General features: G+C 45.4%; 1 protein-coding gene across 1 annotated transcript in view; it reads right to left on the bottom strand.

Annotated features, from left to right (window-relative positions):
- LOC134339419 (phospholipid phosphatase 3-like) overlaps positions 1-5,841 on the bottom strand; it is a 104,867-nt gene extending 99,026 nt beyond the window's left edge. The window contains exons 1-2 of the mRNA XM_063035896.1: positions 5,509-5,841; positions 4,967-5,234 (exon numbers count right to left, since the gene is read on the bottom strand). Coding sequence (XP_062891966.1) covers positions 4,967-5,141 — 175 coding nt within the window. The 5' untranslated portion in view covers positions 5,142-5,234; positions 5,509-5,841. The remainder of the gene's footprint in view (positions 1-4,966; positions 5,235-5,508) is intronic.
- Positions 5,842-23,736: the final 17,895 nt, after the last annotated feature.

Genomic DNA, 23,736 nt, shown 5'->3' with positions numbered 1-23,736 from the left:
GCAGAAGGCCACACCAGGTTCCACTGTGGTACCTAATAAAGTGGCCACTGAGTGTAAGTCAGTCATAGTAAACGGGTTCTCATTCTGATCGCCCAGCGAAATCCAGGCACATGGAGCCAGAGAGTATTTATTGAAATCTGCATCTTTTTTTTTAAAAACGCTGAGGCTAGACTTGCATTGTTACAAGAGGAATCTCGAAGAGGCAATGATCCCTGCTGACGCTGAAACATTCTGCCATACAATTCTACTTCACAGGAATGAATATCGACGAGTTCTAATGAAACTGATGGCTACTACTCAGTGAATGGTTATAACAGATGACCAGTGGAAAATGCTGCTACTTTTCCCTTCTCCCCTACTTCCATTCCCCACTGGACCCATCCCTTACTTCTTCGCTTCTCCTCAGTTGGATATCACCTTACCTTTGTGCCCCTCCTCTCTCTCCTCTCCAATCAGATTCCTCCTTCTTCAGCCCTTCACCTTTTCCACCTATCACCTCCTAGCTTCTCACTTCATCCACACCCCCCCTTCCCTACCCTCCTAGCTTCACCTATCACCTTTTAGCATGCGCCCCTTCCCCTCCCCTCATGTTCTTATTCTAGCATTTACCCTCTTCCTTTCCAGTCCTGATGAAGGGTTTTAGCCCAAAGTGCTGACTCTTTGTTTCTTTCCACAGGTACTGTCCGACCTGCTGAGTTCCTCCAGTTTCTCTGGATTTCCAGCATGTGCAGAATCTCCTGTATTTACTTTTTAAAAAAACTTTTTTTAATGGTTTAGTGCTGGACACCTTGGACAAGTAACCAAACCCCCAAAAAAAAACACTGAATACCAGAGCAGACGCTTCTGCTGAGGAAAGGCAACAGGTCAGGTAAAAATTTGATAAAAACCTGTTATTCAAAATGTGAAACCAATAAACATTTTTTTTGAACAGGTGTGTTGGTGAACTGCCAGCAGACTTTCTCATTTCAGCAGTTTCCCTGTAACCTTTAATCCTGCATCAAAGTTTGGCAGAAGGTGACCTAATTGTGCCCTGTTTGCAGGGACAGGGCTGGGAAAAGGTACCATAAGCTTAACCAACAAGAATCAGATTCTCCACGGGACAAGGGCTGGTGAGAGTTGCAGCTCTCCTAGTGCAAACACTAGTGAAATATAATGGGTTATGTCCCAAGCGATTTGCAGAAGTTGATACTGAGCCAGTGAAGATGTCAGAACAGGATGGGTGGATACGGTAGGCCAGCTAGTTGTTGCTCTCAGCTCCAGTGACCTATGTTCACTCCAGACCCCTTGCGTGGAGTTTGCACATTCGCCCTGTGACCGTGTGAGTGCTGCGATTTCCTCCCACATTAGAACCAAGTGTGGGCTGGTAGGGTAGTTAGCGGCACAAATTGTCCCTGGTGCACAGTGCTGCAGTGATTAGCACAAGGCTTTACAGTACCAGGTTCAATTCCCGCTGCTGCCCGCTTGTACGTTGTCCTCGTGATCATCTGGGTTCCCTCTGTTCCCGTTTCCTCCCACAATCCAAAGGCGTACTGGTTGGTAGGTTAATTGGTCATTGTAAATTATCTCGTGACTAAGCTAGGATTAAATCGAGGGTTTGTTGGGCAGCGCAGCCAGAAGGTCCTATTCTGTACTGTATCTCAACAACTAATAATATATCAATTGAATGTGGAACTTCAGGGAGGCAAAGTGGCAGAAGAATGTATAATGGGGTCATTAATTAACAAGGAAATGGGATAGACCTTTGAATCACTGAAACCTGCAGCGTTTTGGTCATAAGAAAATATGGAATATACAGTGGTATGCAAAAGTTTGGGCACCCCGGTCAAAATTTCTGTTAATGTGAATAGTTAAGTGAGTAGAAGATGAACTGATCTCCAAAAGTCATAAAGTTAAAAATGAAAGACTCTTTTTAACATTTTAAGCAAGATTAGTGTATTATTTTTGTTCTGTACAATTTTAGAGTGAAAAAAAGGAAAGGAGCACCATGCAAAAGTTTGGGCACCCCAAGAGATTTGAGCTCTCAGATAACTTTTACCAAGGTCTCAGACCTTCATTAGCTTGTTAGGGCTATGGCTTGTTCACAGTCATCGTTAGGAAAGGCCAGGTGATACAAATTTCAAAGCTTTATAAATACCCTGACTCCTCAAACCTTGTCCCAACAATCAGCAGCCATAGGCTCCTTTTAGCAGCTGCCTAGCACTCCGAAAATTAAAATAAATGGTGCCCACAAAGCAGGAGAAAGCTATAAGAAGATAGCAAAGCGTTTTCAGATAGCCATTTCCTCAGTTCGTAATGTAATTAAGAAATGGCAGTTAACAGGAATGGTGGAGGTCAAGTTGAGGTCTGGAAGACCAAGAAAACTTTCTGAGAGAACTGCTCGTAGGATTGCTAGAAAGGCAAATCAAAACCCCTGTTTGACTGCAAAAGACCTTCAGGAAGATTTAGCAGACTTTGGAGTGGTGGTGCACTGTTCTACTGTGCAGCGACACCTGCACAAATATGACCTTCATGGAAGAGTCATCAGAAGAAAACTTTTCCTGCGTCCTCAACAAAAAATTTAGCGTCAGAAGTTTGCAAAGGAAAATCTAAACAAGCCTGATGCATTTTGGAAACAAGTCCTGCGGACGGATGAAGTTAACATAGAACTCTTTGGCTGCAATGAGCAGAGGTATGTTTGGAGAAAAAAGGGGTGCAGAATTTCCTGAAAAGAACACCTCTCCAACTATTAAGCACGGGGGTGGATCGATCATGCTTTGGGCTTGTGTTGCAGCCAGTTGCACGGGGAACATTTCACTAGTAGAGGGAAGAATGAATTCAATTAAAAACCAGCAAATTCTGGAAGCGAACATCAAACCGTCTGTAAAAAAGCTGAAGATGAAAAGAGAATGGGTTCTACAACAGGATAATGATCCTAAACACACCGCAAAATCCACAATGGACTACCTCAAGAGGCGCAGGCTGAAGGTTTTGCCATGGCCCTCACAGTCACCTGACCTAAACATCATCGAAAATCTGTGGATAGACCTCAAAAGAGCAGTGCATGCAAAACAGCCCAAGAATCTCACAGAACTAGAAGCCTTTTGCAAGGAAGAACGGATGAAAATCCCCCAAACAAGAACTGAAAGGCTCTTAGCTGGCTACAGAGAGCGTTTACAAGCTGTGATACTTGCTAAAGGGGGTGTTACTAAGTACTGACCATGCAGGGTGCCCAAACTTTTGCTTTGGGCCCTTTTCCTTTTTTTGTTATTTTGAAACTGTAAAAGATGGAAATAAAAAAGTAGTCTTGCTTAAAATATTGAAGAAATGTGTCATCTTTTAACTTTATGCCTTTTGGAAATCAGGTCATCTTTTACTCGCTTAGCTATTCACAGTAACAGAAATTTTGAGAGGGGTGCCCAAACTTTTGCATGCCACTGTATAACAAAGGGCCATAACTATCAAGGGTTTTAAGGAACTTATAAACCAGAGGCCAGAACTCTAAATAGTTTAAAGAGTGATCAAGAGACACACAATGCTAGAGGAACTCGGCGTGTCAAGCAGCATCTCTGGCAATGAATAAACAATCAACATTTTGGGATGAGACCATTCATCAGGACTGGATGTGAAGGGGGAAGAAGCCAGAATAAGGAAGGGGAGGGGTACAAGGTAGAAAGTAATAGGTGAAGCCAGGTGAAGGGTAGGTGGGTGGGGAGGAGCTGTAATTGATGTGAGAAGCTGAGAAGGGACAGGTGGAAGAGAAAGGAATCTAACAGGAACAGGCAGTGGAACATGAGAGAAAGAGGGGCTCCAAAGGGAGGTGATCGGCAGGTGAGAAGAGAACAGGTAAGGGAGAAACCAGAAAGGTGAATGGAAAAAGAAAGAAGAAGGATGGGGAAGAAGTTACCAGAAGTTAGAGAAAGTTAGAATTAAAGTTAGAGAATGGATGCTAGAATTAAGAGTCCTGAGTTTGTAGAGTTCAGGAAGTTCACCAGAACTGGATCAGAGACACCAAGGGTGGTTATGTTGAACAAGTTTACAGAAATCAGGAGGGCAGGACCACAGAGAGAGCCAAAACAACAAACCAGACTGGAGATTGGGAGAGAAAGTAACATCTGAAATTCTTTCTTACAGGTGACCAATGTTGTACCTTCCACTCTGTACGTGGAGCCTCACAGAGGAGAGCTGGCAACGGAGATCACGGTATTGGATCAGGGCAAAACAGTTCAGTGAAATTGCCAAGAGTGGGAGCTGTGTGGGCATGCAGTGATGTGGAAGTGGAGGGTGGGGAGGGGGAGCACAGTGAAGATTCTTCAGACTACTCCCTCCTATGGTTGGGCTGCCATCTATCAGGAAATTGAGCAGCATTTGGAAGAATGAGAGGTGATCGAGATGTACAAAATCCTCCGAGGGTTTGACGGGGTAGCTGCCGAGAGCATATCCCCCTTGGATAAGAGGTCTGGAACCATGGGTAGCAGTCTTAGGATAAGGACTGTGATGAGGAAAGATATATTCCCACAGAGATTGGTGACCACCCCAGAGTATATTCCCCTTAGCTGAGAGGAACTATCATAGTCTTGGGATAAGGACTGTGATGAGGAGGTGACTCCGTGCAAAACGGAGTCCCTGGAGATCTGTGTTTTCTCAGTCATTGACTGCATTAAAAAAAAACTGGATAGATTTATGGACAAGAGTAACGCAAGCCGGAGCCAAATCACCCATAATTGATGAATAGTACAGCAGTCAACGAGCCGAGTGGCCTTATCCTGCTCCTATTTCTTATGTTCTAATAAACCGTGAATCAAACAGAGATTACAATGTCAGGTTTAAATCACTTTGCAGAACCGTATATGGAATAAATTATCCTGGGATAATAATATTTAGGTAAACAATTCCCTGTCTGTGGTGTAACCCTGGGCCTCAATAAGTATTACTAGGCACTTGCTGCCACTACATCAGCCCCAGAGTACTAGAATGCCTCGGCTCTTACCCAGAACGATGCAGATCATATCCAAGAAGACCAGCATTGGTCTCCCCCGCGGGGCTTCTCGTCCTCTAGGACCTTCATCTCCAGCCTCGGGCTCCGAGTCGCAGGCATTCCCGTTGTCCGGAATCCGCACGATGGCTGCAGTCGTATAACTTCGGTCGGCTTTGCACTTGGACATGGCCAGGCTGCTCGCTGCCGGTCTCCGGTTCCTCTGTCAGTCCGGCTGGGTCACTTCTCCGTTAGCTCAGGCGCCGCTCGAAAATGACCCCAACTTTAAGAAAAAGAAAACAGACTTGCCAAGTAGTTACACCGACACTCCTCGGTTTCAATACTTCTCAAAACCACTCTCTTAACTCTCAGTTAAAAATACTACAAAGTCCATGTTTTCACCAACTTCAGAAACTTTCCTTTGAAAAGTTTTTTGTTTTCTCGGAAGCTGCTACAGTCTGAGCGCTCGCAATCCCAGCGTCACTGCTGACCGCTCTGCCTCGGCTCTCGCTCTGTCTCCGTCTCTTGTCTCTCCCCCGTGGTCAGAACTTCATTACCTGGTGACTACGAGGCGGGGTCTCTGCTTGGAGATCGAATCCCGGAGGGGGTGGAAGACATCTGCTGATTGACAATTCCAACATTTGGGAGGGGAGGGGAGCCGAGGGCGACCGCTGAAACGACTTCACACCCGCGCCAATTGCTCGGAACTGAGCGTTGAGCTCAGTGTTTGGCACTCGGGCACGGCGCAACTGCGGGGCTGGTCATTTGCGCCCTCAGGAATTTTACTGGAACTTTACTGAGAAATGGGCCGAGTTTCAGTGTGATCCGGGTGAACAGACTACAGCCCTGGAATGGGGAGGGACCGAGCCTTAGCCCAAGGAACGCCAAACGTTGTCCTCGAAGTTCGTTTTAATTCTTGTTATTCCTGTTTTGACTTTTGGGAAAACACCGCTGAAGTCGCGATTGGTGGAACGATCTTCATCAGTAGCATGAGTGCTTTTGAGCTCTCCAAGGCAGTGGGACTGCAACAAATTTGCAACAGATCTCTTCAGAGAACATTCTCTTTGTACAGAACACAGCTCATAGAACAGTACAGCACAGTATGGGCCCTTCAGCCCAGAATGTTGAACTCTCTCCATAATCAATCTAACCCTTCCTACCCCTCCATTTCTCTTTCATCCCTGTGCCTATCTAAGAGTCTTTCAAATGTCCCTAATGCATCTGCCTTAACTACCACCCCTGACAGTGTGTTCCAATCACTTGTCACTCTCTGTGTAATAAAAATGTCTCTGATATCTCCCCTCAACTTTCCTCCAGTCACCTTAAAAGGATATCCTATGGCATTAGCCATTGTACCGTGGGGAAAAGGGCCCGGATGGCAAATTATGCCTCTCATAATCATATAAACCTCCAGCAAGTTGCTTCTCATCCTCCTTCCCTCCAAAGAGAAAGACCTAGTTCGCTCAACCTTTCTTCATATGGCATGTTCTTTAATCGAGGCAGCATCCTGGTACATCTCCTATGCCCTCTCCTTACTGCCTTCCCTCTCCGCCCCGTCCTCCCTCTTACCCCGACATTGGACATGAGTTCAGGGTGAAAGGTGAAATATTTTCGGGGAATCCCTCACTCAGGGGTTGGTGGGAGTGCGGAATGAGCTGCCAGCGGAAGTGGAGGATCTGGGTTCGATTTAGACATTACCAGAGAAATTTGGGTGACGACATGGATGGGAGGTGTATGGAGACTATGGTGCAGGTAGTTGGAAATAGGTAGTAAAAACAAAAACAGGTCGGCATTGACTAGAAGGGCCGAAGGGCCTGTTTCAGTGCTGCTGGGCTCGGTGACCTTCTCTAAATCTTTCTATATGAAGCAACCAGAACTGAACACAGCACTCCGAGTAAAGTAAAACTCCTTGCGTAGATTTTTTTAGCAGAAGGTGTTAAATTACTGGAACTCTCTGGCCATGAGGATAATGGAAGTGGAATCCCTTTTCTTGCTCCTCTATTAGGCAGGAGATGCAGAAGGAATGTTCCCTCTAAGCTGCACGATGCGCAGCAGCGCAGTAACTGAAATGCTCCCGTGCACATAGCCTTTGTTGCTGCGCAGCTAGAATTTTTTAAATATACCGTTAACATAATTTTGAAATCTGTTAATACAATTGTGAAATACCCTGCAATTAATTAAATACCCTGTAATTATGACAATAATCCATAATTTTTCTAAATAATAAACGTACCACTACATTTACTTTGAAACATTTTAGTGCTTCAATATATTTACATTGTCAGTGTTTCAAGTTGCAACACTGCTACAAATTATAACAATAAACACAGAATGGAAGTTGGTAACTCATTGTTAATAAACCTCTGGCCGACCGAACACTGACCCCCTCTAAATATTCATAGTATGCATATTACACAAAAAAACATTTAAAGTGCATAGTTTTCAGGGCACATAAAAATTCCATGCTGGGAGCAATGGTCGGACCACGCAGCTGCAAAACCTTTAGAGAGAACATTGTCCAGAAGTCTAATGTCCCACACCAGCAAGTTCAAGGCAACTACTTTCCTGCAAGCATCAAGGTTTTGAAATAATCTGCAGAACTCTTATCCTACCTCAGCAAAGGAACACTGCAGACCACGTCTTGCACGACGATAGACTTGTCTCTGAATGTGGTTTTTGAACTAATGTCTTGCTTTGCATGGCTTTTCTTCACTGTTTTAAACAGAACATATAGTACAGGCCCTCCACCCCATGATGTTGTGCCAACTCCAAGATCAATCTAACCCTTCTTTCCCACATAGCCCTTCACTTTCTTTCATCCATGTGCCTATCTAAGGGTCTCTTAAATCTCCCTGATGTATCTGCCCCTATCACCACCACCACCTCTGTAAACCACTGACATCCCTCTGTATTATCCTCCAAACACCTTACAATTAGGCCCCCCCATACTAGTCAGTTCTGCTCAGTGAAAAAGTCTCTGGCTGCCTACTGTATCCACACCGATTATCATTTTATACACCGCTAATATAATTTAGATTCTGCGTGCTGTCCATACCCATGTGCCTGTGATGCTGCTGTAGGCAAGTTTTTCATGGTATCTGTACCTCAGCGTATCTGTGCACATGATAACAAACTTGACTTGAAAAATACTTGAATGATAGGCCAGACTTGAGGGGCTGAATGGTCTATTCATGAGAACCTTTGAGACCTGTTGTTGGCTTCAGAAGTCAGATCCTGGTAGGGTAGGAGTGCTTTTTAGGTGCCAGACTGTGCAAAGGCAAAATTCTACTGGGTCTGGAAACAGACAGATAGATAGATTGATAACACCAGACAATATTAGGAGGTTAGGTAATGTCAGTGATGAAAGGTCATCCATCTCAAAGTCAAAGTCAAGTTTATTGTCAGGTGCACAAGTACATGTATGCACAGGTGCAATGTAAAACTTGCAGCGCCATCACAGGCATTTAATGCCATGAAAGCAACATTCACCAGAAAAGTGCAAATTGAACACAGCATTGGATCTGTTTCTCTTTCCACCAGGCCCTGTCCTACTGAGCTGAGTGGAAGCAGGTCATAAGAACATAAGAAATAGGAGCAGGAGTAGGCCATTTGGTCCATCAAGCCTGCTCTGGCAATCAATAAGATCGTGGCTGATCTGGCCATGGACTCAACTCCACCTACCTGACTTTTCCCCAGAACTGTTAATTCCCCTCCTATGCAAAAATCTAACTCTGCCTTAAATATATTTAACGAGGAAGCCTCTACTGCTTCCCTGGGTACAGAATTCCACAGATTCACTACTCTCTGGGAAAAGCAGTTTCTCCTCATCTCCATCCTAAATCTATTCCCCTGAATCTTGAGCTATGTCCCCTCGCCTCTACTTCTGGCCTCACTTACCTCGCCAAATTACCTAGTCACCCTCACTTCCACTGGACTGCAAATGATGAAGAGTACGTGTGTGAGTGTGTGCCTGTGTGTGAGATGAAGTATGAAGGGCCTCAGACTGAAACATGCACTGTTCATTCTCCTCCAGAGATGCTGCCTTGCCAGCTGAGTCCTCCCGTCAGTCTGTGTGTGTTGCATCTTATACCGCAGATTTCTGATTCTACCACTTGTCTTCCATATTCTGCGTCCTGTCATAATAGCGACAAGATTTGAACATCGAACGTAGAACAGTACTGGCCCTTTGGCTCATGATATTGCAGTAACTCCACAATCGATATAACCCTTCCCTCCCAAATAACCCTCCATTTTTCGTTCATCCATGTGCCTACCGAAGATTAAGTCTCTTAAACCTCCCTAATGTATCTGCCTCTACCACCATTCCATGCACCCTCAACTCTGTGTAAAAAATTACCTCTAGCACCCCCCCCCATACTTTCCTCCAAATATCTTTAAATTATGTCCTTTCACAGCAGCTATTTCTGAGAAAAAGACGCTGGTTGTCCATTCAATCTGTCCCTCTTATCATCTTACGTGCCTCTATCAAGTCGCCTATCTTCTTTCTCTACAAAGAGAAAAAGCCCTAACTTGCTCAATCTTTTCTCATAAGCCATGCAGCATCCTGGCAAATCTTCCACACCCTTCCTATAATGAAGTGAGCAGAAATGAACTCAATTTTCCAGAGTTTTATAGAGCTGTAGCATTACCCTGTGGCTCTTGAACTCAGTCCCCTGATTAATGAAGGCCAACATGCCATAAGCCTTCATAACCAGCCTTTCAACCAGCAGCCTATCAATTAGGCGGTGGTCATTTGAAACTGCGGTACATGGGGACTTTCCCTTGCAGACTATAGCTAACCTCTGCAATCTCCTACCCCTGAGCAGTTGTGGAGGGTAGTTTATTGGGAGTCTTTAAAGATGAAGTGGATATATTTGTGGATGGGGAACTGGCACAGAGGAGGAGATGAGACCTAGGGCCGGTCAGCCATAATTAGGAGCTACAAGGAGGTGAGTTACAAGAAGCAGGAACCTGGGTGACTGTCAGGAGAAGGAAAGGAAATGGGCAGACAGAGCAGAGTACCCCTGTGGCTGTCCCCCTCAATAATAAGTATTCCGCTTTGGATACCGTTGGGGAGGAATGGCTTACCAGGGGAAGCCATGACGACTGGGCCTCTGGCACTCACTCTGGTGCTGTAGCTCAGGAGAGAAGGGGAGACTAGGACTGCAGTCGTAACAGGGGATTCCTAGCTAGAGGAATAGACGCCAGATTCTGTGGACGTGATAGAGACACCCAGATGGAATGTTGCCGTGTAACAAGGGGACAAAATCAAAAAGACTGATGAATAGAGGGCTGAAGGTGTTATATCTGAACGCACGCAGTATATGAAATAAAGTAGATGATCTTGTAGTGCAGTTAGAGGCTGGTAGGTATGATGTTGTGGATGTCACTGTGATGTGACTGAAATTAGGCCATAGCTGGGAGCTTAACATCCAAGGATGCACCCTGTATCAAAAGGACAGGCAGGTAGGCAGAGGAGGTGAATTGGCTTTGTTGGTGAAAAGTGACATCAAGTCCCTAGGAAGAGATGACATAGGATCTGAAGATTAGAATCCGTGTGGGTAGATTTAAGAAACTGCAAGGGTAGAAAGACCCTGATGGGATTTATATACAGGCCTCTGAATACTAGCCAGAGCGTGGGCCACAAATTACAATGGGAGATAGAAACCACATGTCAAAAGGGCAACGTTATGATAGTCAAGGGGGATTTCCTTGCAAATGTCACTCCACTCTTCAAGATCTCTTTCCTGTAGCCCTTTTGTCATCATCTGTCATTCTGCCAACAATGGTTGTATCATCAGCAAATTTACAGATGCCATTTGAGTTGTGCCTAGCCACACGGTCACTGGTGTAGAGAGAGTAGAGCAGTGGGCTAAGCACACATCCCTGAGGTGCGCCAGTGTTGATTGTTAGCGAGGAGGAGATGTTACTTCCCATCCACACAGATTGTGCTCCTCCAGTTAGGAATCCAACAAGGTTCAGAGGCCCAGGTTCCCACAGCTTATCGATCAGGACTGTAGGAATGATGGTGTTAAGTGCCTGACTATAGTCAATAAACAGCATTGTGCCATAGGTATTTGCCTGAGGATGCACAAGATCTTCGTTCAGGATGAACTTCGCACCCATAACAGAGCAGCTCTCCGAGAAACCTCAGTCCGGGCATTGTGATCAGCCTTCTAAAGCTAGCTCAGAGTTTGACTGTAAGGAAGTTCTGAGAGACAGCTGGAGAATTAGAAACGTTTAGGGATGAAGTTCTAAAGCTTAGGGCCCAGCCTGCTAAAGGCAAGTCCACCTTTGGTACATACCATTAAATATTGGGTAGTTTTGTCTCATGTGAGAGGGCATGATTCTGAGGTGATTGAAGGGATGTCAGAGGTAGGATTTTTACATAGAGAGTGATGGGCACATGGAATGCCCATCCAGCGGTGCTGGCAGAGGCAGGTACATGAGAGATGTTTAAGGGGCTCTTAGATTGGCACTTGGATGAAAGAAAATGGAAGACTCTGAAGGAAGGAAGGCTTAGTTTCTTAAAGAAGGTAGAAAGGTTGGCACAACTTCATGGGCCAAAGGGCCTGCACTGTGCTCTTCTGTTCTACGTACTGTACTATGAGATAATAGGAACAGGAGTAGGCTGCTTGGACCTTCAAACCTGACCCACCTTTCAATATAATTAAAGTCCGTCCATCGTCATCGATGAAGACCTCGACACCTTTAGTACTTTTTACGAGGTCGAATTGCTAGCTCAACACTCAACCTGGCACGGATGGATAGCGTGCCCGGGAGCGGCCCGACTGTATTCGAACTCGGGAACCTTCGCTCTGGAGTCCGGCGCTGATGACACTGCGCCATCAGCCGGCTTTTTGATGGTGTCGAGATTTGGATTTAAGTGAGGGAGAGTTGCACAGCGTCAGCCTCACTCCCTCTTCCCAATTCCCATCTGGATCCAGTGGCAAGACAAAAGTCGGGATGGCTGGAGATGGGACTAGGCGCAGTGGGTGACCAGGACGTCTTCTGTGTCTTGTTGTGTTCTACGTGTTCCACGACGCTTGCAGACCTTCCATTGGTCTCGTCCGCTCAGTCCGCTGGAGTCTGTCTTCACACGCTGGGATAGACAACTCCCTATCTCACCGAGGGTTTGAGACCCGTCGGCTACCCTCACCTGGTTTAGCGGGCTTGTCGAAGCCGTTGCCCGGGGTGTGGCCGCTGTCACATGCAAACAGCTACGGCGAGCCACAGGTGAGAGCTGAGAGCCAGGTGGGGACCAAAGGTGGAGTAACCGCCCTGAAAAGGACGCGACATGTTCCCCCACCAGAGCTGCTACCCCTCTCTGACACCCCATACACCCCATATAATAAGACCGTAAGAAATAGGAGCAGACACCCAGGAAGCTTTCCAAAAGGGTCATAAAAGTTCAAAGATCAAAGTGAATTTATCAAAGTACATATATATCACCATATACTGCCCTGAGATTCATTTTCTTGCAAGCATTCACTGTAGATACAAAGTAATACAATAGAATCAATGAAAATCTACTGACAAACAATCAAAGTACAAAAGAAAACAAACTGTGCGAATGCAAAAAAAAAAGTAAATCAGCAAGTAAATAAATAATACCGAGAACATGAATTGTAGAGTACTTGAAAATGAGTCCATAGGTTGTGGAATCAGTTCAGAGTTGAAGTGAATGACGTTATCCACTCTGGTTCAGGAGCCTGATGGTTGAAGGGGAATAACTGTTCCTGAATCTGGTGGTATGGGACCTAAGGCCCTTGACCCTCTTTCCCAATGGCAGCAATGAGAAGAAAGCACAGTCTGGATAGTTCAAAGTTCAAAAAGTAAAATTTATTACTGCATGTCACCTCATGCAACTCTGAGATTCCTTTTTCTGTGGGCATACTTAGCAAATCTATGGAAAAGTAACTGTAAACAAGATCTGTGAGCTGTAAACAAACTGTGCAAATGCAGATAATAAATAAATAGCAAGAAATAGTAAGCAGGAAATAACAAGATAAAAGAGTCCTTAAAAGAGTGTAGTTATCCCCTTTTGTTCAAGAGCCAGATGGTTGAGGGGTAGCAACTGTTCTTGAACCTGGTACTGCGAGTCCTGAGGCACCTGTACCTTCTACCTGATGGCAGAAGCAAGAATAGAGCATGGCCTGGGTGGTGAGGATCTTTGATGATGGATGCTGCTTTTCTATGACAACGTTTCATGTAGAAGTGCTCAATGGTTGGGAGCGTTTTACCCGTGACGTACTGGGCCGAATCCACTACCTTTTATAGGATGTTCCACTCAACGGTATTGGTGTTCCCATACCAGGCCATAATGCAGCCAGTCAGCACACTTTCCACCACACACCTATAGGAGTTTGCCAAAGTTTTTGATGACTTGCTGAATCTCCACAGACTCCTGAGGAAGTAGAGGCCCTGCTGTGCTTTCTTCGCAAGTATATTTATACGATTGGTTCAGGAGAGGTCCTCTGAGATAGTGACACCCAGGAATTTAAAGTTACTGACCCTCTCCACCTCTGATCCTCTGATGATTACTTCTCATGGACCTCTGCTTTTCCTCTCCTGAAGGCTACTATCAGTCCCTTGGTCTTATTGACATTGAGCGAGAGGTTGTTGTCATTACACCACTCAGGCAGGTTTTCAATCTCCCTCCTGTATACCGATTCATCACCCCCTTTGATACAGCCCACAACCGTGGTGTCATCAGTGGATCTTTCATGATGGGTACTCCTTTCTTGTGGCAACGCTCCTTGTAGGTGTACTCAGTGGTGGGAGGGTTTTGCCAGTGATGGACTGGGCTGTATTCATCACTTTCTATAGATTTTTCTTTCCTGGGAATTGGTGTTTCCATATAAAGCCAGGATGCAACCAGTCAAGATACTCTCCACTCTGCTCGATAGAAGCTTGTCAAAGTTTTAGATTATATGCAAAATCTGTGCAAACTTCTAAGAAATTAGAGGCATTTTGTAATGGCACTTACTTGCTGAGCCCAGGACAGTTAATCTGATATCATAACAGCAAGGAATTTAAAGTTAAGGAGGCTCTCCACTTGTCTGGCTAGTGTAGCTCTAACAGTCAAGATGTTCAATGCCATCCAGGGCAAAGTGATCCAGTTGTCTGACACCCATTCATCACTTTTGATACTCAGTCGTCCCACTTTGGGTGAACTGTGTCCGCAGCCTTCACCATTGATGAAGTGCACTGCAGGTACTCAGCTCAGCTACTTTGGCGGCGTCTCCCACATGCATGGTCTCCACACCCAAAGGGAAAAGAGCCCCCACTTGCCACCCACAGCTTCCCCTCCAGCTTACTTGCCTTGGAAATATATCGCCATTCTTATATTCTCACTGTGTCTACGCTTCAGAACGCCTTGAAAAGTACCACCGAACATTTTCCTCTTCCTGATCTATATTATGAGAGATCTCTATCCCTCTCGGGTTCTTGGAACGGAATGGTTAGCTAATACAGTGCCAGCAATCAGCCATTAGGGTTTCAATTCCTGCCTTTAGGAAGTTTGTACATTCTCCCTGTGGCCGAGTGAGTTTCTTCCAGCTGCTCCAGTTTTGTCCGAGATTCCAAAGATGTACGGGTCAGGGTTAGTGAGTTGCAGGCATGTTGCATTTGGTGCCAGAAGCCTGGCGGTACTTACAGGCTGACCCCAGACTGTCTTGTTCATTAATGCAAGCAACAGATTTCACTGTGTTTCAATGTACTGGTGATAAATAAAGCTAATCTTTAATCTTACAACGGCGTCTCTGTCCATAACCTCAAATAAAACTCAAAGCACCCTGATGGAACTGCGTACCCCCATACTACTTGGGCAGTGGGTTTTGTAAGAGGTCTGTCTCTGTCTCCTCAAGTAGAAATATTTCTTGACTGTCTTGTTATTATCTCACTGTTTCCTCATACTATCCCCCTTCTCACTTTCTTTTCTCTCTTTCTCACAAATTTCTCCATCATAGGGTCTGTTTCTAGGCTCTCTGACTATACAGGTATTAAAGATACCAAGCCACTACATGAGGATAGAGGACAGATGGCAAGTTCTACCCGAGCCTTGGCCAACATGTATCCTTCAGTAATAATTATCCAGGTTCCTCATTTCATTGTGTTTTGCCTATCCTCATTTTGGTGTTGTTACGTACCCCGTAACTGGGTTGCCAAACCAGCAGAAATGGATCACTCAGTTGGAGTCTGGAGTACTAGAACTAAGAAAGTTTTATTAAAGAAACAAGCAACACAGTAATCGAAAGGATAATAAATGCAACAATTCAACAATGATAAGCACACATGTGCACAGAATTAAGATAACAGCATCAATCAAGCTCTATCGTTGTCTAGGGGTAAATGACCAAATTTCAAAATGACTCAAAGTTCAGTTCGCAGTAATCGTTGCCATGGCGATGGACAAGGTGGGGGAAGAGAGACAGAGAGAACAGGAACAACTGATCATTCAGAACGGCTTCACTCACAGACCAGCGAGATTGCTCACAAACAGCATTTGGGCGGGTCCTTGGTGATGTCACCTGAGGTCACCGACTGTGACCCCTCCTCCAGATGCGGTCGATCCTCTGCAGTGAACCCGGCACCCAGGCAAGGGCGGACACACACCGGGTTCCCGCGGATCGTACCTTTCCACCCTTGTCGTTGTCTGGTACTTCTCATCCACTCGTGAGAGGCGCACCGCTTCCAGGGTCTCGTTACCTCGGGTGGCGTGTGTGTCGCCTTAGCGAACCTGTCCCTTTTTATCCCCTTGCTGGGGTATCGCCTGTCCATCACTTCAAACAGTTCAGGGTTCAAAGGGGGGAGCCGCTCCAGACAGCTCTCCCTCCCACATCCCTTCATTACACATCTCCAGACGCTGCTCCATTGTTCCTTATCTCTCCTTCCCCTGAGGGCAGGTGGCAGACCAACTGCTGATGCCACTGATGCTAGCCCAGGCCAGCAAACATCTTAATTTTATGTGTATTCTCGTAACAGTGTCTTTTACTGCAACGGTTGCCATGTCTTCGAACTATCTCACGGATGTGAACAGCTGGGATAGTAAAAGGAAAAAAAGTTTCTGTCTTTTCCAAATAGTTTCCTCGTCCTCCAGGATCCATTTGTCTCCCAGGCACGCGTTTCCTCTGGAGGACATTCCAATACTTGCAAGTGACTTGAACTCTGATAAAGTGTTAACTCCCTGTAGCAGAATGAGTGGTGTACTCATTGAAACCTACTGAATATGAAAAGGCCTAGACAGGGTGGATGTGGAGAGGATGCTTCTAATGCTGGGAGCGTCTAGGACCAGAGGGCACAACCTCAGAATAGAAGAACGTCCCTTTAGGGCAGAAGTTGAGGGGGAATTTCTTTAGCCAGAGTGAGGCGAATTTACCTCTGTTGACAGCAGTATTTATTTATATTTGCATAGATTGTCTTCTTTTGCATGTTGGTTGTTTGTCAGTCTTTGCGTACAGCTTTCCACTAATTCTGTTGTATTTCTTTGTTCTACTGTGAACGTCCGCAAAGAAAATGGACCTCAGGGTTGTATATGGTGACATATATGTATACTTTGATAATAAATTTACTTTGAGCTTTGAATTCATTGCCACAGACGGCTGTGGAGGCCAAGTCATTGGGTATATTTAAAGCACAGGTATTTAATTAGTGAGGGCGTTAAAGGTTGTGTGGAGAATGTGGTTCAGAGAGAAAATAAATCACCTATGATCGAAGAGCGGAGCAGATTCAATGGGCTGAGTGGCCTAATTCTATTCCTATGTCTTATGATCTTATGGGTAGAATTACTAGTTGTGTAGATTTTAAGGTTATTGGTGAAAGGAGCAAGTTGTACGAAATCATGATTGGGCTGAAATAGGAGGAATAAGAAAAAATGTTTTCTTGCAGTGTATTGGCATCATCTGGAAAGGAGGGGGCTGGGAGGGAGGGGGGGTATCAGCTTCAGCTGTCACCCTCAGTGGAGAATTGGATTGTTTATGGACTGTTCGTCCCATCGGGGAAGAGGCTGCCCAGCCTCCACCCGAGGACCATTAGACTTAGAAACGGTTACTTCCCCCAAGCCATCAGGCTGATCGACACCTTCGCCATTAACCCTTCCCTCCACATCCGGCCACCACCACATCCGCATCTGACACTCCTCTCCAAAACTGCTCAGGGCCCTTTTTCCTCCCCATGTACTGCCACCTTGTGCTTATACTCCACACCCAGTACCTTCCCCGACAGGATCACCGCCCTCTCGTGTTTTCATTTGCCCTGCTGCTACCTAGAAGAGTTCCTCTTGTCAGAGACACTTTGTCATTGTATCATTTCCTGTCAGAGACACTTTATGTACAGGTACCCCTGCAGCTAGCATCAGCCAATCAGGCTATGTATATAAGCCAATCTTATGAATATATGGCTTTACGTATATTATGTATATATTAACATTTGGCTGAGTGGTGCCATAACAACAACCTCTCACTCAATGCCAGAAAGAAGGAGCTGATTATTGATTTCAGGTGAAGGAAACCAGGACACAGGCCTCTTCGGAAGATCAGAGGTGGAGAGGGTCAGCATCTTTAAATTCCTTGGTGTTGTAATCTCAGAGGACATGTCCTGGGCCCAGCACATAAGTGCAATTCTGAAGAAAGCACAGCAGTGCCTCTACTTTCTTAGGGGCTTGTGAAGATTTGGCATGACCTCTAAAACTTTGAGAAATTCTATAGCTGTGTGGTGGAGAGTATATTGTTGGTTGGATATACCAATGTCCTTGAATGGAAAATCCTACAGAAAGTAATGGATATGGCCCAGTCCATCATGGGTGAAGCCCTCCGCACCATTGAGCACACCTTGTCACGGGAAAGCAGCATCCATCATCAGGGACCCCCACCACCCAGGTCATTCTCTTCTCTCGCAGCTGCCATCAGGAAGAAGGCACAGGAGTCTCAGGACCCGCACCACCAGGTTCAGGAAGTTATTACCCCTCAACCATCAGGCTCTTGAACCAAAGGGGATGAATTCACTCAACTTCACTCGCCCCGTCACTGAAATGTTCCCATAACCTATGGACTAACTTTCAAGGATTCTTCATCTCATGCTCTCGACAGTTATTGCTTATTTATTTATCATTTTTCGTTCTTTCTTCTTGTATCTGCACAGTTTGTTGTCTTCTGCATGCTGGCTGAATGCCACTTGGTGCAGTCCTTCACAGATTCTGTAATGGATTTATTGAGTATGCCTGCAGCAGGCCGTATGGACTCTGCCTGCGCTGTGACCATTCTGTGCTTGTACTTAGGGAGATATTTTAATGTTTGGCTTCCCTTATTTTCATGTCACTGACTAGAGGACATCTCAGCCTCCGGTTTTGTTCTGCAGGGGAAATCCTCCTGCCTCAGACCACAGGCACACTTCTCCAGCCACAGCCTGCAGCCACACACAATGTGGAGCCGCCTGGTCTGATCGCTGTGTCAGCAACTAACTTGCACGGGACCACAGCAACCACTGGTGAGAACCCCTCGCCTAAAACCCATTTACAGTCTGTGGGTAAAAGAGTGCAGCTTGTCAGTCTTGTCTCAGTCCACCTTGCACATCCCTGGACTGACAATCCCAACATTATCCACCTGTGCTTGGATTTCACTAATTTACTCTTGCTAATAATGATACTGTATTTCTAAGCTCACTCTCATGCTCTCACCATCTCTCCCCACACCCCCCCAACACACACCTCACACATGTACACACCACACACACACACGCACACACACACACACACACACACACACACACTCAAAGGCACTTTCACATTTACCCTTCCCACACACAGCTGGATATGCACGCATACACAGTTATTCTCGGGCAGTCCAATGGAGACGTGGATGCTTGCCTGGACTCAGCTCTGAGGGGCAGGGACTGGCTGATGGAGTGCAGGGATCATGTTAGGTAGCTTGAAAGCGATGCGCTCCATCGATTACTGACCCTGGACAACTGTGAGCTTCTAATGCCACAGAGTCATAGAATCATGGAACACAGAAACAGGCCCTTCACCCCATCTAGACCATGCCAAACTATTATTCTGCCTGGACCCCCTCAACCTGCACCCGAACCATAGTTCTCCATACTCCTTCCATCCACGTACCTATCCAATTTTCTCTTTAATGCAGAAACCAAGCCTGAATCCACCACTTCCACTGGCACCTCAATCCACACTTGCACCACCCTCTAAGTGAAGAAGTTCCCCCTCATGTTCCCATTAAACATTTCACCTTTGACCCTTACCTATGACCTCTAGTTCTTGTCTTCTCCAACCTCACTGGACAAAGCCTGCTTGTTCTTACCACTCATAATAACCTTGTATACTGAGTGTTTAGTGCATTTCCAACCAGCAACCTTGATGCCTTTAAAATCTCAGAATCTTCCTAACTTCGATACACTGAATGTTTGAGCTTCCATCGACACTTGGGCAGGGAATCCCAATGATTCACCTGTCATTCTGGAAGGATGGATCCCTTATTCCGAGACCTTAACCCCTGATTCTGGAAACTTCCATCAATCAGTAAGACCCTGCTTGATATTCTACCTCAGTCCCCTTTCCCACTTGTTCCCAAGATCCCTACATTCCCTTAGTATCCCAAAATTGTCATCATTCAAAAACTGACACCGTCAAAAGGCCCGAAAAGGCAGTATCCATCAGGAAGGACCCCAGGACTGCCTTCTCATTGCTACCATCAGAACGGAGGTACAGGAGCCTGAAGACACACACTCAGTGTTTTAGAAACAGCTTCTTCCCCTCTGCCATCAGATTCCTGAATGTACAATGAACTCATAAACACTACCTCACTATCTTTACTCTTTTCTTACACCACTTATTTAATCTATATACATCTATTTCTTATTGTAAATTATAGTGTATTTTATGTACTGCACTGTACTATTGCTGCAGAAATGAGATTTCATGACAAACCTATGTGATAACAAACCTGATGCTAATTCTTACCACAATTGATGGCCCACATTAATTCACTGTGACTGAGCCTTCACTGCCCTCTAGTGTTCACTCCCATGAACTTTCCTGCCTGAGAAATGGCCCGTGCAGCCCCATTGCTTGAGATTAGATTAGATTAGATTTCTCTTGTCAACGCACCAGGCTGCAATGAAATTCCTTGCCTACGTGAAGCTGACAGAGTAAACAGTGTAGGCAATAATCATAAATACAACAGTAAATACGGCGATGTGCGCACAGTGGAGAGTATCCCGATTGATTGGAACACGGCCTTGTACGGAAACAGCAATGCCCAAGAATGAAAGGCCTTTAAGAAATGTGGACGCAGCCCAGTCCATCACAGGTAAAACCCACCCCACCATTCACCAGATCTACAAGGAGTGCTGCCACAAAAAGGCAGCACCCATCATCAAAGATGCATAATGTACAGTCCATGGTCTCTTCACGCTGCTGCCACTGGGAAGGAGGTCCGGGACCCTTGGGTCTCACACCATCAGGTTCAGGAACAGTGCATGTCATCCACACAAAAACACACAGAGCAGCAAGGCCTGGACACATCTGCGAGGGTGAGGCGGAGGTTAATGAGTGGTAGGGGATGCAACAACAACCAGCCATCCATGCATCCAGAGGGGGAGCGGACAATACAATGGCTCTGTGACCCTGATCACCTCCTGATGTCATTCATGAAATGGAAAAAAGGAAGTGAAGACATGCTCTGGGAAATGAAACCATGAGTAGAATCATTTCATCCCCATCTCCTTGTGACCTTATTCTGTTTTTTAACTGAACCACAGTTCATTGAATGCATACTGTGTATGTCACACAGCACATTTGGCTTCAAGTATGTGGAGCCCACAGGATATGGAGTGTACGTCATATGTGGCACTGAACTGCCCCTCACAATTAGAACACAACACATGTAGTGCAGAGATTGGATAACATGTATAGGACATGTATACCATCTGTCGGCCAATCAGAGATGGTGATGAATTGGCAACAAGGAGGAAGATTGAAAATCTGGTTCAATCATGCCACAACTACAACCTCTAACTGGTTGTACTGGGAGACCGCTTTGCTGAACATCTACGCTCTGTCCGCCAGAGAAAGCAGGATCTCCCAGTGGCCACACATTTTAATTCCACATCCCATTCCCATTCTGACATGTCTATCCACGGCCTCCTCTACTGTAAAGATGAAGCCACACTCAGGTTGGAGGAACAACACCTTATATTCCGTCTGGGTAGCCTCCAACCTGATGGCATGAACATTGACTTCTCTAACTTCCGCTAGGCCCCACCTCCCCCTCGTACCCCAGCTGTTACTCATTTTTATGCACACATTCTTTCTCTCACTCTCCTTTTTCTCCCTCTGTCCCTCTGAATATACCTCTTGCCCATCCTCTGGGTCACCCCCCCCGTCTTTCTTCCCGGACCTCCTGTCCCATGATCCTCTCGTATCCCCTTTTGCCTATCACCTGTCCAGCTCTCGGCTCTATCCCTCCCCCTCCTGTCTTCTCCTATCATTTTGGATCTCCCCCTCCCCCTCCAGCTTTCAAATCCCTTACTCACTCTTCCTTCAGTTAGTCCTGACGAAGGGTCTCGGCCTGAAACGTCGACTGCGCCTCTTCCTATAGATGCTGCTTGGCCTGCTGCGTTCACCAGCAACTTTGATGTATGTTGCTCTAACTTAATGTCAACAAAACCAAAGAACTGATTATTGACTGCAGGAGGAAGAAATTGGGAGTCCTTGAGCCAGTCCTCGTTAGGGGATCAGAAATGGAAAAGATCATTAACTTTAAGTTCCTGGGTGCTTTCATATCAGGTCTGTCCTGGGACCAGCACATTTGACTTCAATTATGTGGAGCACACAGTATATGTTGTGTACGTCATATGTGGCTTTGAAATGCCATTTCAAAGAAAACACACCAGCACCTCTACTTCCTTAGAAGTTTGCATAGATATGGTTCTGTTATCTAAAATTCTGGAAAACGTTTACAAATGCACACCAGAGAGTATCCGGGCTGGTTGTATCACAACCTGGTATGGAAACACCAATGCCCAGGAACAGAAAAGTCTACAGAAGGTGGTGGATACAACCCAGATCACCACAGGAAAACCCCTCCCGACTATGGAGCAGGTCTACAAAAGGTGCTGCAACATGAAAGCAGAATCCATCGTCGAGGACCTCCACTGTCCAGACCATGCTCACTAGGGAGAAATGTACTTAATCCACAAACACTGACATTGAGTTGGCGCTTTGCTTTAAGAGGCTGGTCTGACATGATGACTTTGTAATGTAAGATTTTAACACACTTTTGTGTTTAGGTTTTGGAGTTCAATAAAAAGTGTTCTGGGTTTCATTAAAGATAAAATGCCTCATTTTGCTTTACTTGCAAACATACACTACCATCAGTGGGAGATACAGGAGCCTAGGGTCCCACACCATCAGATTCAGGAACATTAATTACCCTGCGACCATCAGACTCCTGAACCAGTGTGGATAACTTCACTCACTACAACACCGAACTGATCACTGGACACAACCTATGGGCTCACTTTCAAGGACTCTACAACTCATGTTCTCAGTATTATTTATTTACTTATTTATTACTATTATTTGTTTCTTTTGTAGTACTTGCACAGTTTGTTTTCTTTTGCACATTAGTTGTTTGTCAGTCTTTGTTTTTATATAGTTGCTTATTGATTCTATTGCACTTTATTCTATTGTGAATTCCTGCAATAAATTGAATCTCGGGTAGTATACAATAAAATATATGTATTTTGATGATAAATTTACTAAGAACTTTGAGCTTTGAACAAGGTGGTAGAGCATGTATAAGTGAGAACACAATTAGAATAAAAAGAACACAAAGTCTATTTTAGTACAAAATGGTCAACATTTTCATAGTTTAGCTAAAGTCCAGTGGTAGAGTTTTACTGGTTGGGTCAAGAACCAAATGGTTGAACGGAAGTAATTGTTCTTGAACCTGCTGGTCTGGGACTTCAGGATACTGTACCTCCTGCCTTCTGTATCTTCAGTGTGTTGCATCCAGAGCAGAAAGCTCGGATGATGTACATAATGTACTGGGTGGGCACAGGAGTACATTCAGCCAGAGTCTCATTCCGCCGAGATGCAACACAGAGCGTCATAGGAAGTCATTCCTGCCTGTGGCCATCAAACTTTACAACTCCTCCCTTGGAGGGTCAGACACCCTGAGCCAATAGGCTGGTCCTGGACTTATTTCCTGGCATAATTTACATATTACTATTTAACTATTTATGGTTTTATTACTATTTAATTATTTATGGTGCAACTGTAACAAAACCAATTTCCCCCGGTATCAATAAAGTATGACTACTACTACTATGTCACAGAGACTATGAGTCACTGAACATGTAAGAACGTGAATTTACATTGTAAGTGACAACTATTGGGGTGAAAAGGCAATGGTCCACTCTTGTGAGAGACTGCAGATACTGGAAATCTGGATCAACACACACAACATACTGGAGGAAAGTAAATAGTTGACATTTCAGGCTGAGACTCTTCCTGAGGCACCACAGCTCCTCACGTTATTCCCTTTCCCCCTCTCTCACACCCTCCTACATTCCCCCCTCACCTGGATTCACAATCACCTGCCAGCTCGTGTTTTTTCCTCATCCCCCAACCATTTATTTTGGGCCTCTGCCCCCTTCCCCTTCCAGTATGAATGAAGAGCCTTGGCCTGAAATGTCAATGATTCATTCCCCTCCATAGATGTTGCCCGACCTGCTGAGTTCCTGCAGCATAATGCTTAGGTCTTTAA

The sequence above is a fragment of the Mobula hypostoma genome, chromosome 29, assembly GCF_963921235.1.
Source record: "Mobula hypostoma chromosome 29, sMobHyp1.1, whole genome shotgun sequence".
NCBI lineage: Eukaryota > Metazoa > Chordata > Chondrichthyes > Myliobatiformes > Myliobatidae > Mobula > Mobula hypostoma.
The sequence above is the reverse complement of the archived record's forward strand: the minus strand, read 5'-3'. Positions and strand labels throughout refer to the sequence as shown.